At 33.6% G+C, this 17,126-nt stretch overlaps 2 protein-coding genes across 2 annotated transcripts; one reads left to right on the top strand and one right to left on the bottom strand.

Annotated features, from left to right (window-relative positions):
* Positions 1-1,028: 1,028 nt before the first annotated feature.
* On the top strand, positions 1,029-9,580 carry LOC120329434 (carbohydrate sulfotransferase 13-like). The gene is made up of 9 exons (XM_039396057.2): positions 1,029-2,069; positions 5,638-5,678; positions 5,818-5,875; positions 6,791-6,887; positions 7,105-7,274; positions 7,374-7,498; positions 7,964-8,164; positions 8,383-8,520; positions 8,855-9,580. Exons 1-9 carry the CDS (start codon positions 1,683-1,685, stop codon positions 9,180-9,182), a joined length of 1,545 nt encoding a protein of 514 aa, XP_039251991.2. The 5' UTR covers positions 1,029-1,682; the 3' UTR covers positions 9,183-9,580.
* Positions 9,581-12,206: 2,626 nt separating this feature from the next.
* Positions 12,207-16,813, bottom strand: LOC120329433 (U3 small nucleolar RNA-associated protein 6 homolog). Its single transcript, XM_039396056.2, has 6 exons — positions 16,572-16,813; positions 15,610-15,803; positions 15,162-15,285; positions 14,815-15,032; positions 14,023-14,279; positions 12,207-13,432 (listed from the first exon to the last, which is right to left on the bottom strand). Exons 1-6 carry the CDS (start codon positions 16,656-16,658, stop codon positions 12,441-12,443), a joined length of 1,872 nt encoding a protein of 623 aa, XP_039251990.2. The 5' UTR covers positions 16,659-16,813; the 3' UTR covers positions 12,207-12,440.
* Between the last annotated feature and the right edge of the window lie 313 nt (positions 16,814-17,126).

The following is a 17,126-nucleotide window of genomic DNA, read 5'->3' as shown; positions in this document are numbered from 1 at the left end:
TATAATGTTTTGCTTAGTTTTAGAAAATATCGCAAACAGTAGTAGCTATTAAGGGCAAATGGTATTGTTGAAATAATGCATAAATAGAGCCTTCAACATATATCTATATCTCATCGAAATGAATACCATATTAGTGAACACGCGCGTTGAATAGTGAAAATAATGACATTGTTGAATATAAAATTAGGCATATACCACTTTTTCTCTAAACGTTCACATTTAAAAGGGAAGTAGCATGCAGAAAAGTACTATTTAAATTAAACGATTCAGATCTGGACATAACCAAAGCCGAAACTGAAATATATGTCTCACGTGAAATACTGCTTCCTGTCTGACGATTTGACTATTTTTTTTTATCTTTTATAATTTCCAAAGGTTTGTTAAATTAAGTAAATAAACGCCAAATCAATTTAGGTTGGAAATGCTTACACCGCCTATACTTGAAATGATGGTAGGTTAGCTAGTAAGATTTATTCCGAATGTAATAAAAGCTCACCTATTTGGACTTCATTGAAAAGGAATTAAATATCAAAATGCCTATCGTTTTAGTAAACTTAATTATTACTTTGTCCGTGTCGAACGGAACGAAGAAATGATTCTCTTTCGAAAATGCCCGTGGTGATGAAAATCTATCTACTATCACCTTTGTTGTTATTGATATATTTACGCCCTCCTTTACGCGTGATTAATTGTTGGATGTGTCATATTTTGATTAAAAACAAAAACAAGGAACTTCAAATTCTAAGCGACATTAATTTGTTATATTGACTATACGCAAAACCAAGGAATAAAGCAAGCAGTTTTGCACGGGTCATACATGAGAAATCTACGGCCATTCCTTAAAAGGAAAACAAATATGTTCCATATTTACGATGCTTTCGTCGTCATGACTTAGTATAGCCTTAGGGGCACTGAAGGCGTAAAGGTGATTGTACATTTATTTGATAGTGATACCATTGTACGTTGCGATTTGACTTCTAGACAGCTCATGTGACTGTGAGATTCTTGCTATTCATTGTTTTTTGGAAAGTAATGGAGTTGAGGTTTGAATAATAGGATGGGTGAATAGAAACATAATTTCCCACACTGACGTACAGATCGATGGTTATCACAAGGTTTCAGGGTCATTCTTTGGTTACCTCATTGAATTTCTGTTTCTAGTCAACCAGAATAGTACCACAGACTACGGAGAATAAAGTGAATGCCGATTGTGAGATTACACAAACGGTAAAGTTGTAACACGGTAATAAAAAATTCATAAACAGCATGGGAGCATTTGACAGTTACTGATTGGTAAAAGAATGTGAATACTCGCTGGTGAATATTAAGGCTGTCGTTGCATCTATTCGAAAATATTGGTGAAACTATTTACGCAGCTAATAGGTGAATGAACTAATGATTAGCCTTTTAACTTCTATAGAAAATAAATTCACCTCAACAGAAGGAAATACTTCAGAGCAGTCATGTTAACTGAGAATGGTCGAATAGAATTAAAATATAGCTGAACGCAATTTTCCCCACTATTACTTCCGTGTAGGTACAGAAAAAAAAAATGTTAGTGTACAAGCAGATGGAGCTGGAAATCATACTCATATTGTTCAAATTTTTATACTTTTACGTCTCAATTTTGTTTGTTTTTAGATGTTAGTTTATTTATTCTATTCATTCCAGAAACGCTAACGATGACGTTGGTATACAGAAAACCAAACTTTAAAATTGTCCAGCACACTCGCGTCGGTATAATTATTTTATTCATTTTGTCCGCCATGGTTATGGTTTCATTCCACGTATCTAGTTGGAAGTACAACCCTCAATTCCAGAAAATAAGATCAAGTTCGGACGAATGTGTTTCTACGTCCGAAAAGAGGCGTTCTTATGAAGAAAAGACCAGAAAACTTATTACAGAAACTGGTGATATTGGATCAGGAAAGCCTAGTATTCCAGCACTGTCCGAACTGAAGTCATTTCGAAACACTTTAGACAAAGTTATAACAATTGTTGAAAAGCGGGATGAAATTCTTATTAAAGAGCAAAAGAAAGTCGAACTTCCCCCACCGCTTTCATTGGAGGTACGTATTATTTGAATGCTTGTAAAGTGAAATAAATCCATTTATTATACGATAAAACCTACTACCCAGTATACTAAAGGCGCATCATGCTATGTTGTAAATAAGGATTACACGCGGGTCAAATATTTGAAGGAAAATCGCTTCGCTTCAGCAAATCAGGTTTAAACGTGAACGATTGTGAGCTTCGCTTGTATTGTATGCATAAATGTGCTTTCGGTACAAATTTGTCTGAATACGGTAACACAATGGGTAATGGAAAATAAGTTTTTAAAGTATCAAAGATGTTCAAAATTTATTTATAATTAACGACAACAATTTAATTAACACTTAAATAGCAGTATCTACCGCCCATGTTATTTTCTTTGGATGTAAATACTTTTGGAATGTGTCACTGGCTGACTGATTCGAATGTGACAGCATACACTAATGACTACTGAATGATTACAACTTTGTTGTTTTTTCAACAGTACAGTCCAAATCATGCCTTATTATTTAATACAATAACCACAATTCAGAAATGTGATATCATGAAGGCAGCCGGAAATTTTTACGCAGTTTGATTCGTGAATAGCTTTGAAACCCTTTGCTACTACTGAATGATTACAACTTTGTTGTTTTTTCAACAGTACAGTCCAAATCATGCCTTATTATTTAATACAATAACCACAATTCAGAAATGTGATATCATGAAGGCAGCCGGAAATTTTTACGCAGTTTGATTCGTGAATAGCTTTTGAAACCCTTTGCGTAAATGATTAATGACAATGCCGAGGTTCCTACCCGATTTTGCGTACATTGCATTATAGCCATGCCACGCAATGCAAATATGAACATAAGTGTGAATGTGATGCGTTGACGCATGCTGAGAATATAATTATATTCCCTTTTGTGTTTTATATTGAATTCAATTTTGATAAACAGATATACCATTTACCAAACAGATATACCAGATAAACAGATATACCATTTGCCAAAATCAAAAACATCTTATACAGACAACCTGCAATTTCGGTTACCTAAAAGAAACCAATTTTCCACATTTGAAGTCATGATTTAGTCAAACTTTATTGCACACTCTGGGTATTCTTCGACCAGGAGCTGTAGAAAATAGCAAAACGACTGCTGTCATATTTTATAACAAAATGTTAGTAAAACCAATGAAAGGATGTAACAAATCTCACGTGAATAGGAATATAATTACCGTGACATAATTATTATTAACATAATTACATTACAATGCGAACTTCCTGGAGTCTTTACGCGAAATGATGAGGTAATAATAAAGATATAAATGAATAGTGATAAGGATGCTCTTTAGGATCACTCTATAAATGAACTTCAAAGTAGAGAAATGAAACAAATCGCCTTGTTGAACGAATTCACTGAATTCTTTTACTAATTCGTTCTGGTTTCATGATTTAACAAAATGGAAAATTAAGCCGAACAATTTTTGAAACTTCTATATCTTAACGTAAATGTGGTCGGTTATCGGAAATCAATCTTGTTAAACCTTTCAGATTTTCAGCAGCCAAGATTATACCGAGAGTCTACAAACAACTCACAAACAAAAAAATCATCAAGTGTGGTGTAAATACCATCGAATAAAATTCTTGTATTTTTCATTAATCACTTTAAAATATTCTCTTAAAACACCCACATGATTGTACTGTATAGGAACAATGCCATGACTCAAACGAAAAATTGCTGCCTCGGGCAAATTTTACAGAAATGGAATTAAATTGCTGAACTGATGATTATTAATGATTAGTTTTTCGATTTTACTAACTCATATTCCTATAAATTATACGTTGATATGCAGTTACGAAATTCAAATTTCCGATAGTTGTATCGGTCCAAAAATAAATTTATTACGCTACATCGTTAAAAAAAAATAATGAGGGATCAACTTTTTCGCAGGTAGCTATTCCATTACACTATTGAAATAACTAGTTTTCGGAGCTCCGTTGTATGTTACATTTGAATCAGTGCTCTTCTCAATCCGTGACATTTTATCTTTAAAACCTGTATCAATGGATGCTATCAAATGTAGAATGTTGACTAGTGGAAAAAGTTTATTGAATAAGACACGGTCTCAGTGATATATGTGTTTACTGTAAGTGAATTAGAGTGTTTTCGACCAAAACTGATGTTTCTATCGCGTTATATAATCTTATCATCGTATTGCGGTTAGACGATATTCCTCTGCGGAGCATCTTGTAGTTTACACAACAAGCGTAATAACCTCGCAATTTTTATATTTATGTTGTTTTGCACAATGCATGATAACCTTTATAGAGTATAGGATCTTATATACATTTGTACAAAGATAATACCATGATGACAACATGTGAGAGTTTTTAGTCTGAAATATATAATTTGTTGTCGCGCAGAAACAGAAATATCAGTTTCTGTGACATTAAGCCTCAACGGCACTATTGGTAATAGCTACCTGTCACATATCAGACAAATTGCATAAATGTAAAAAAAAATGAAAAGGCGAGCTTTTGGGGTTCACTTTGAAGTTTGACGTTGAAGGGAACAATTTTGTTCAACTGAAATTCTATCAATATTGTTGAATAGATCACAAAAGTGTCAGTGATTATCAGCCGTTTTAGCCACATGGATTATATAAAATGTGGGCCTACTTTCAGACTTCGCTGTAAAATATTTCCTTCGTTGATATTTAATAAAAGTTTTCGTCGCACATCACGTCGATAACAGGCGATCTTGAAGTGCCTCAAGCTAATGTTGTACATAAATGTTGTTACTCGTTCATTCAACAAGTATAAACCCTGCCCTAGTAGTAACATAGTTTCTTGGTTATTATATTTAACCACCTTAACTTTCCTAACTAAACGGCCGTAACGTAAGCTGATATTGATAGATAACTTCAAATCCACCTTTTCCAAAAAAGCCAAAAACGCTGTTACCTTTGCGATTTTTTTCAAGGAAGCAATTGCAAAACTACTCAAAGTTTGTAATTGGATAATAGAGTATTGAATATTTATGTAAAATAAAATCTACTATTTTGTAGGAGTCATCATACGATATCATATTTCGAAAATTACTGTTATCATAGAAGAGCATACTGATAATTTGCGCTTCATATGACACCGTATACTCTGAATAATAAGTTCTACCTTGCTAGATTATTCTTCGACACAATATTGTCACATTTTATGACAAGTTTTGATCTTAAAAATGCCAAGGACTGCCGTTATGTGATGCCCAAACACGATTCAACTATAGCACACATTCCTGCAGAAATCTGTAACCAATTTATCAGTTAGATTATTATGGTACAGACGTTCATTTGACCAAATCTATATTCCATGTATGATAAAAATTGCTAAATCTTCTTTCACTGTTGCTACTATCGCCAATCGTTCGCAGAGATTGTGTAATAACTTTGTGGTGATGCGTGTTCTTGATACTAGTCACAATACAAGTATTGTATACTTAGGGAATTGCTGCAAAACCTCTTATGATCGTGGAGATCTCGTCCTGTCGAGCTGGGCTTTATGTTTTAAATTGGTATAAATCATAATATCTCCATCTTCTTTTCCAGGAAGTGGAAGCTAAGATACGAAAATTGGAACATGAAAACCTGTAAGTATATAATATTATTTGATAAATCAATTTTAGAAGATTTTTAAATGTGCCCAACTAAATATTTTATTCCATCCGATTTTCTAATCAAAACATTTATAATTCATGCTTGATTCATAATTTATAATAACTTATTTAGTCCTCCAAGCGAAAGGGAATTTTTAACGGTGTCAGCAAAATCGACGAGTCCTAAATATGTAAGTATTAATATATTTTTATATATAATGATAAGTTTTATTCATGGTCTGATTTTTTTTCCTAAAACAAGCAAAATATATTTTGTTTTTGTTATAAACGAATATAATCCCATTAATATTACTATAAATATCATATATATCATTAGCGATCGAATATTGTTGCACAAATCGGCCTAAAATTTGAACTCATTAATTTTTAATGATATACATTCCTTGAATAATTTATTCATTGGATATATTTGTCGCAAGGTCGCCACCACTTTTCTTGCTTAAGGTCTCAAAAATATAAATACTGTATCTTAAACATTTTTATTAGACTTATTTAAAACGCTAAATTTGGACTTGTGAAGCTGAAGGAGTTTAATTTTCCAATCCTTTTAAATTTGCTTTCGATTTTCCCTATTTCTAAAATTATCCGGCAAAAGTATGTTTTTTGTACCATTTTTCTTTAAATACATGTACTCTTAATTTAGATCTTGATTTTTTATTTCAATTGTTAGTAATTAAAGATTAAAATGAGCGCTTTTTAAGACCGCATATCCAGAAAAGGCAATGACCGCATAATTGATGACGTCTCTGATCTATTGAAAGTCTATATATAAATCTATCTGATTTATACCAAGTTCATGATTTTCCCACATTTTCGAAATATTTTTATGCCAAGCAAGTCATCCAATGAAAAATACCTTATAAATAAATTTTAACTAGATACAAGTTGCATAAAATTACATATTTGGGTAGGTGGTATATTTACATATTATTGTAATTGAGATGAAAATTGAAATGGCTTTGCTATTTTATTGTGCTAATATAAGCTTAAAGTTAATCAACAGCAATTCCGTGCATGTCATATGAACTGTACAACAAAAACTTGACGTCAATTTGTTTGAATATTTTTCTGTAACCTATTCACAGTACAATGGAACATTTTTAAGACGATTCAGTCCTTACAACAGAGTATTATTGAGAATGGATGCTGTACACATGAATATTACAAAACTTATCCCGACAGGTAAGAAAACCCTTTCAGGAAATTACTAGAAGAAATGGTCGGTTTTAGAAATAATAAAGGAGATTATATTTCATAAAACGTACAAATTGAATTCTGTTTTATTACTTTAAAAAACTTAACTTTAATTTACATCGCCTGTCCCAGTTTGTAAGTGTCAAAACCGTACCTATTTAACGCTTGTTCATATCTCAAAAGTAAAATTTTTTGATCATTTAAGGTGAAATTCCACTGCATCCACTTTCTAAAGAAGAGCCGTATAAATCAAGAATGCAAAATATTCAAGAAGCTTGCAAGAAGTACCCGAATGGCAAGTTCACTGATCTTATAGACCTAAAACGAATGTTGTACGACGACACGCATAAAACGATAATGTGTGTCATACCCAAGGTAAGAAATTTTGCCAGGGTTTTGATTACTATCCTTTTGATAAAAATGCGAATAGCGATTAGCACACGTTATTGTAACGCTTTTGTATTGTCATTTCAGGCTGCTTGTACAACTTGGAAGTCACTCATGTATTATCTAATGGGGAAGAGTACGTTGGAAGATGCTTTCAATGTTAAGAAAAGTTATCTTGTAATGAATTATGGAAAAATGAAATCAATGGCAAAGTAAGTATTTTACACATTTGCTTAGAACATGGTTTCCAACAATCTTATTCAATTATTACGTAATAAATAAGTTATTATTTACTCCAGTTGGTGGACATGGTAAGCTCAAATCCCATATCATGGAGACTTAGTTGTTACGACTGATTTTACAACTTTCAGCGAACTTCCTGGCTTTTAATTTTATGCCATGTTACCCACTGTGCTATGGAGAATTGATTTGGCAACCAGTTAACCCTAGTGACCTGAACTGGTACCGGTTATTAAATGACCGTCGGCAACCCAAGTAACCAATACCCCATGTGCAAAAAATGCGGGGAGCGTCGTATATTTCTTCTTATGAATCAAGTTATAAATAAATATATATAGTTGGTATTTGAAAAATCACAATTTCACTACATATAATATGTTCGAACGCACCAAGTTCTTGCTTTAAATTTCTATAAATTTTCATATTTAATTGTTTAGGCTCAGCAGTCAAGGCGTAGTTGAAAGACTGAATACATATACAAAGTTCATGGTAACCAGGCATCCATACAGAAGACTTGTATCAGCGTATAAAAACAAGTTCCAAGGTGAAAGAACTGCGTTTGTATATTCTCATGGGAGAGAAATAGCACGTCACTTTATTGCAAGTTATCTAAATGGATACAACCTTAAATATGCAAGGTAATGTTCTAATTCATTTTATACATAAATAAAAATGTACATTATATTACGTCCATGCGCCCTTAGAGAGCACAATTGTTGCCATTGTAGTGCAAAATGAAAGGTTATCGTTGTCTCTATAACTTGTTGACGGGTCTTCAATGATTTTGTTATCTGCGTTAATACTATAATTTTTGTTCAATTGTCCTAAAAAGCCTTGTATATATGTGTATTTTTAGACACACGAGACAAGAGGCGCTTGAAACGATTACCTCAAATCCAGAGTTTTTGAAATTAAATCAGGCTGATCAACTAAAGGTGATGGACATTACAATGCGTGGATTTTCTGGCAACATCACTTTTGACGAGTTTATCAGGTAGCCTATCAACCGTTGCCATATTATTTTGTGCTATGAATTTTAAAATCTGGATCCGACATAGGATGCTCATTTGACCTGGAAGAGTAAACTAATCACAAACAACATTAATTCTAAATTTCAACTTTTATAATCTTATAGCGGATTCAGTAACATAATGTAGGCCTACATGACTTCTACATGAAAATAAAATCTGTTTAGCTTAAACAAACTAAGCTTTCTGGAAGTATTGCTGCATCAAAATTAAAACTCAATATTAGTTGCTCGATAACAAAATTTCAAGTGTGAAATGTGTTTTTGGTTTTCAATGCCCAATATAATGTTCCATTTTTAGACACGGTGTCATTGCAAAGGCTGATATTCCGAGAAATCTAGACATTCACTGGCGTCCTCAACATTTGCTGTGCAATCCTTGTGCTATAAATTATGATTATGTAGTTCGATTCAACGATTTAGAACACGATTCAGAACGGATATTAGACCATATTCAACAAAGTGATTCTAAAGAGAAACGGATTAAGTTCCCACCTGGAAAGCCGGCAGTAAACCCTAACGTTACTCAAGAATACTTTTCAAAAATTTCATCGGAAACTTTAGCAAACCTGAGAAACATTTATGAAAAAGACTTTCAGTATTTCAAATACGATTCTGAGAATTATTAAAATAAGAATAGCTGATAAGGATAAAAATGCAATATCTAGACATGATACTATACTAAAATTAGTAGCAATATTTATTGTGTTACAAATGAAATCACAAATTATTGACGGCATCCGTCTGTGAGTTTAAAATGTTGTCGGTATCCATGATACTATATTTAATTTTTTTTTTAATTTCTTGAAAAAACTTTTTGTGTTTTTTCGATCCTATTTATCTGAAGCGTTAGTTTTCAGATATTTCATACTTTGTCCATGTTTCAATGCCTCATTCAAATTTACCCTAATCGAAAGATATATTATTTACACTTTATATTGTCCACTGTGTTTCATTCCTTATTTTTATGTTTAATCCCTGCACAAATAAACGGTACTTTATGTTATTTAAATTTTAATATTGAAAACATCGGCCTGCAATTCATTTACCGCTTCAAAATGGGTTTAAGGTTAGTTTACTAATGATTGTTACAGCTGAATGTACTTGAATGGTAGTGCAAACGGTAACCATCTTGAGACAGTCCAACATGTTTTTCGCATATACCGTAATTATCTCCTAGATTACGGATATTCAGCAAACTAAAGCTGGAGTAAACAAAAAAGCGAATGGCATAATCATTTAAAAGAAATAGCAAATATATTTTTGAGCTTTCGTTAGATCGTAGTCTAACTTCTTCAGACAAAACAAGATATACCTGCACATATGAAAGATATGCTAGGGGTGGTATGCCTCTACTTCGCTGTTTAAATGGTTTGATGTGGGAGGTTTTTTCAATCAATCCATTTAGACAGCGAAGTAGAAACAGACCATCCCTAGCATTTTTGAAATTTATAATAATAACTTGAATTAACCATTATTATGATCTTTCATATTTGCAGGTATCGTTTTTGTCTGAAGAAGCTAGACCGGTGATTCTCAACCGGCAACTATTCTTCCTGCGGTTCTCACTATCCTCTAACAATTACTCATGTTCAGTGAACATTGTTCATTGAAAGTTAATAATTGAATTGAAATTGAAAGACCGAAGTGCAGTGCAGTAGTTGAATCGATGTCATCGTAGCTGTTCTGTTAGGTGGTTTTTGTTGCAACTTTCTATCATGATGTCATAGTGTTTTTCCGACAATGTTTAGCCTACGTTTCAGTACACTGATTTCATTGTTTACAATAATCACAAGCAGGCTATCCCGTACCGCGTACACTGTTTATATTTTCGAACAAAATATTTCTTTGTTAGTTCGTCAAGACAAAATGACAAGGAAACACCTTCAACAAAGCTCGCACTTTTTATAAATATATTATAGGGGTTTCAATGTGGTTGGAAAAAGAAGTATTATTTTCGGGGGATGTCTTATATTTTGATTTATCAAAAACAAAATTACAAAGTAGAGAATTACAGGATTTTCAAATATACAAAATATGAAAACCGATATCCATTTACTTATAGATAACACGTTTATATTCAAAAGAACTGCTAAACATAGATTTATCAATCATTTAAAACCTGGGAGAGAGATTCTTGATATCGACTAGGTTGAATAGTAAGCTATGTTGCTTTTCCTCAAACTCTTTGGGTATTTTATGTACCAAAACATCAGCAGTCAAAGAAATGGAGTGCAGCTTGCAAATATCAAATTGGCATAAGAATAAAATATTATGACTTTCAAAATAATTCGAAATACATGCTGTAAATATTTTTGCAAAAATTTTGGAAAACGGTGATAGAAGACTAATGGGTATATAGCCAAGATCTGATACTTGATGGCACTTTTTTATGTGGAGTGACCCTCAAAACATAGATGGAAATTCTTGCCTCCCAAGATATGAGAGATGGCATTTGTTACAACTAGTTGGTTGTGGCATATTGCAAGCAAGCTTTTTGCCACTTGGGGAAAAGTGATGATTAAATTCATTTGTAATTTTTGTACTACCTCATTCAAGTCCAATGGAAGAACAGAAATTGATCCTATTTTCACCATTATTATTCATTAACTGCCTTCCAGGAGTAGCCTTAACCTTTCCTTTGTGAGAAGTAAATTTAAAACAATTCGATTTAATTTTTGGAGTCGTCGAGAAAAAGATTCTCGCGTTCATTATACTGTGATTTGTGCTTATCATCTACATTTTTATTATTTCATAGTTGCTCATACAGTTTATATATGTTTGATACACAATGACTAAATACCCACTACTCTACTCAGCCACCGTCTCAGAATTGACCAATTTTCAGTCCTAAGATTCGTCCCTGGAATGTCCTTATTGTTAATTTGCATATTATTGATTACAATTGGTTGGTACCATTGAGGTGGTTGGGACATATGGCAAACCACGGCCTCTCGTCCGTTTACCATTCCATGTCGGGTCTGGGATTAGTTAGTTATTTGTTTTCGGGAGCATGTACTTGGTGGTGGAGGAAGTCGTAACCGATCTGCGGTTACGCAACCACCCCACGCCGGCGAGGAGTGAGGCAATCCACTCGCACATAACCATCCCCGCATGGGATTCGAACCCACGCAGAGTAATCAAAGGTGCGGTGGCGAGCGTATTCCTAACGCTTAGCACGATGAGCCATCAAAGGTGGGGTGGTGAGCGTATTCCTAACGCTTAGAACGATGAGCCACACCCATTTGTAATTGGAACAACTCTATTTTTAATTGTTATTCGATCCTTAAAGGGACATTTGTTCGTGATATATGCAACTTTCAATCTGGCTTTTTACATTTTAAATTATTTATATATGCATATTACAACGACACTAAATTAGTAAAAAAATATCAGTGGTACTACACCCAAAAACAATGTGAAATTTCGTAACTGTGGAGAAATTCGTTGCCTTGAATAGCGGTGAAAAAAAGACTCAAAATTGAAAATAAAGCCATATCGAAGCCAAAATTTAGTATTGTTCTACCTATATTTCAACGCTGTGAAGACTTTCAAACAAATGATTTATAGAACACTTTCTTAAACTGGGAGCTTATGATCAATCCCATGCTCTTTGAAGTTGGCACAACCACTAACTGAAATAAAACAATATATTCCATACTATTCATTGTATATTAGGTAAATCATTTTATTATCATCGAAATGCTCAGGTACAGTAAAAATTTCAGTGCCATTGATGTCATAGCTATTTCGTTCACAAGAAGAGAATAATTTGTGATATGCTTTAAGAAAAAAGAATTTTATCAATTTGTTTTTAGCATGAATTAGGGTAGCATTTCACTTTTCATTTTTACTAAACAAGAAAATGAGTGAGATGTTTACTCAATTTATGTTTTAGCGTGGATGAGTGTATAACCTGATACAAATTCTTCGACTAAATCAGGCTTTAATGTTTTCATTGCTCTCCAATGTATTTTACCAACTTTTACAGGATCGATTTTAAGGATATGAGAAATATAATCAAGCCACACAGTTGGATATTCCAGCCCAAAATTTTTCACGGCATCCTCATAACAGGCCGTAATTGATTCTACATATTGATTTTCTGAAGATTCCAATACCTTTATAACAGTTTTGATTAAATCCAACGATGGAGAGCATAGAGCACAAAGTTTCTTTTCGTAAATTTCCATGATATTTTCCACACCATGTCGAGAAACCGACCATTCGATATACAATGATTTTATTCTATTCGATTGGGATGATTTTAATGTTTCAGATATTTCAACAGCTTTTAAAACAAATTCTTCATCATTTTTCTTCTTTGCATAATCGAACCACAATGTCCAAAAGACGTCCTGTTCTTCTTGTGACATAGAAGAAATCAACTTTGACAGTTTTCTGAAAAACTGCTTAATGTCTATGTTTTGTTCGAATGATATTTTCTCATTGGCTACGAGCATCTCCAATAGCCTTAATTTAATAGCAAAAGCACAATCAGGTTCCTCTACACAAGCATGAAGTATTTTGATAGCTTCCAGTTCTCTTCCCAAGAACGCTAACTGATTTGCATATAACAAGTAGCAATCATCATCAAGCATTTTTGACTTATGTCCTCTCTCTGACACAGATATGAAATGCTGGATCCTCTCATCAGATACAGATCTTTGCTTAGATGACGATCTCAGTGTATGGTTTGTTATTTCAAATTTTCCTTTATCATTATTTGTTGAATCGTTTATTCTTTCATAAAGAAACGTTATGTATTCTTTCCACATTTCAGAATTATTAACTTCAATAAGTGCAGAATCAAAATCTTCCCAACACTTTTTCTCTGCTGCCCATGAATCTGCTTTCAGTGTGACCTGGTCTGATGAATCTAAAACATCATGAAAAGTTTTAGCATGAAATTTAAAATTTATGGACAGTGGGCATGAAGGCGCCTCAGTACCAGGCTTTAGCTTAGCACTGGGTCCTTTGAAAAGATTGACGGACCAGCATGGGGGAACAAAGCGTCAGCAAAAAAAGCACTTTTCGTCCAATAATCATACAAATGCACTAAAATGCCAACATATATACAAGCATACTTATCTAACCAGGAATTTTGTAACTGTACCATCCAGCAGAAGAAGAATTAAAATGTCAAAATATAGAATACTATAAGAAGAGAGGTCAATGGCCGAGTAATCGTCATTTGGCCAAACCTGTTGATATGGGAGGTTATAGGTTGGTCCGATTCCAGAAATACTCATAGTCTGGCATTGTATAAATAATTGGTTAGTAATACAGTATATGCCAAAACAGAAAAATTGGCTGCATCTGCATGCTCAGGAATTGATTTCCAGACAGGTTGAACACTGAATAAAAATAAAACAGAAGGAGCATCCAAATGAAATGTTTTAGGAATTCATGTGTTCGAAAGCAGCAAACTGTATCAGGATTGATAGCGTGAAATAAAACATTTAATACCTGTCGCTGGATTGAGTACAGAAGAATGTAGGTGCAATTTTGCAAGCATGCTTCTGGTATATGGATCGTTGTTGTGATTATCCATGAGGTCATCGATGATGTCATTGATGATATCACCAGCGAAAAATGCAAAATGCAGAGCAATTTCAAGAAATCCACATTTACATTTGCTGTCATTTGGAATAGCAACAATTGCATTTTTATATACGATACAAGCTGCTTCTCCTTTCAGAAAATTTTCTTTCAGTTCTTCATCACTAATTAATAATATCGCATTATTATCAAACATAGTAATGATCAAGAATGGCTTAGTTGATCAGTAGGGAATTAAAATATTTTTGACCACACCAGTCCTAGAAGACATTAGAATCGAATACTTTAATAATAAGTGTACAATGCTAACATTAGAAAATTTGATGTTGGGTGCTTTCAGATTAGGCATACGTCAAGATTATCATTATTTAAAGAAAATTTGAGAACTCAGATAGTCAGATGTAATGAACTGCAGTTTGTATTCTTTTTTTTGAAAAATGAAGCCATTTACATTTATTCAAAATCCAAAATTGTGTGCAAGGCGATATTTTGAGTAACGAACCATTTTAACATACATATCTCACAGACTTAATTAATAAGCTTTGAAACAGTCAAAGGTCTAAATATTTCAATCTGCTACAATTTAACAAATTCTGAATTTATTTTTTAATAATAAACATAATAATATTATTTCTTGGTATATTACCGTAATAATTTTAATAGAACGATTAAAAGAAAACATAGATCAATTACACTTACTCCGCTTGTTCACCCTCTTTCAATAAAGACAGTCGTTGCCTCGTTGTAAGAACATGAATGAGTTCCATTCTAAAATATTCTTGCCATAATTTAGAGTTTTCTGGATGATGTCTTATTCCACGTAAAAATATTTGCCTGGCATTGTCAACTGAATGGTTGTCCTCCAATTCCCATTTGGCTGCCATCACCCACAAATGAATATTGTTGTTGCCATGAAGCTGAATAAATTAAGTTTGTCATCAAGATATATGGTTAGCATATTAAACATAATAATTATAATCTTAGAAACCGATACAGGTATTTTGCAACAGTAATCAGTGAAAGCTTTTAAAATGTTAATTACAAACCTGCAACATTGAAGTCCATATTTTGCTCAGTTGTAATTTCTTGTTCCACTGCTTACAAAATTCAATATGTGAAAGCCATAGTTTTAGATCATCAGGCCATCGAAACGAGCATTGCTTGAAAAGACTGTGATGAGGAAGATGAAGTAATTTCAAAAATTTATCTGGTGTACTTTGGAACAATTCAACTTAATCAAACACCAGTGAACAATGTGAGCACAACATGGGAATTTATACATGATGGCAATTGTCGTTTTGGGTCAAATTGTTCGGAGCAGGCGTACTATGATTTCTGACGGTAGCCTGCTCAGCAGTCAGAATGACTCTAAAAAGGTCAGATATTATGTTATATACAGCAAAAATTATGCTTCAGAATTGTAAAATTTAGGCTCAAAATGAAGATATTATTTCATTGGTTTTATCAAATTGAAGAAGAAAAACTTGGGAGTACCTGTGAATTTTTCCAACCATAGCATATTCAATTTCGTCTTTTTTAAAAAAATAATTTAGCCGCTTCCTTCGTTTTTTGATCAATGAAATTACATTGATTTTATATTGAATGTACGCAAGAAAATCTTTTTTCACTTTGACCCTTCGTACAAGCTTATATTCGTGTGACATGGTCTTCTTTATAATCGCCTTCAACTGAACAAAAAACAATATACCAGCTCAGAAAAATGAAAGAATACTGAAGATGTCCAAAAACCTGCTCATTAGTGTGCGTTGGAATCAGAGTTTGAAGATATTACCCACAGACCCAGATTGAAAGAAATTAGCTACCGGTACGCTACAGTACCACAAGTCTGCTATAGTTTAGTACCACATGCACTTCTAGTTGACCTGGCTCAACTATTTTTGCATATGTCAATCCTAACCCTTACCTGACTACGTCACCGAAAAATTACGTCATTTCGACGTCACAGTGGCGTAATAAGGCCCACTTAAGTATGCGGAAGGTAGTCCAAAACGCGCAGACAATCCTCCGAAATCGAGCAAGCTATTTCTCTCGTTTTTTCGTCACAACGATCCCGATAGGAGAGAGATCGCCGGCGTTAGTGAGTTCGGTATTAGCGGCGCAGATGCCATTTCGGGCGATCGTAATTATACGTTGACAAGCCAGCCCTATGACGTGATGATAACGTCGTAGTGACGTAATTTTTGGATGGCATAGTCAGGTGAGGGTCAGGAATAACATATGCAAAAGTCGTTATGCTATGCCCACTGGAAGTACTTGTGGTACCAAACTATACTAGACCCCAGTACCACTTACTTGTTTAGGGCCTCATTCGGAGTATCAAAAACACCCCGAAAAAACTAAAAATATATTATTGCATGAGTGTTTATAATGCCCCGAAATATGTTATACCCATATGAGTATATTTAAGGTTATGCAAAATATCTGCATACATTTACCTCGTTTTCATTAAATAATCCAACTCTCTGCATCTGCTCAAACTCCGGAAGCATATCCTCCGAGCGACGCATTACGAATTCAGCCATTATCGTTGTTTAACTGAAGAACTATTATATGAATTACAAATGATAATATCCCGACTCAGCACTGACAGACTACAACGTGTTTACGTAGAGAAAAGTAGAAAACATTGATGTAACAAGTCACAAATAACAACTTCCAGATTTGACATGCGCGTTTCCAGCAATGCAAAGCACTATATATTGTGCCATGCGATGTATGTTTGTCTGACCCTTAACCCCATAGAATATCCGAGAAATTTCGTTATGGACCTTTCCCCGACCTTTGACCCTCGGAAAATTCTCCCTATACTTTACCATTGCAAAATTGTCAAGGCTATTTTAAGAGTGCTTTTGCGAGTTGGCGTCTGTAAAATGGGGTATGTGTTTCAAACCATCATTATGATTCATCGCATACAACAATCTGTTTTTTTAAAGTACCGGTAAGGAATTTCAGGCTAGTCTATCACAGCTATTTCTACACTAATTTTTATT

Source organism: Styela clava, chromosome 12 (assembly GCF_964204865.1).
Source record: "Styela clava chromosome 12, kaStyClav1.hap1.2, whole genome shotgun sequence".
Taxonomy (NCBI): Eukaryota; Metazoa; Chordata; class Ascidiacea; order Stolidobranchia; family Styelidae; genus Styela; species Styela clava.
This window is presented reverse-complemented; position numbering and strand designations above follow the sequence as displayed.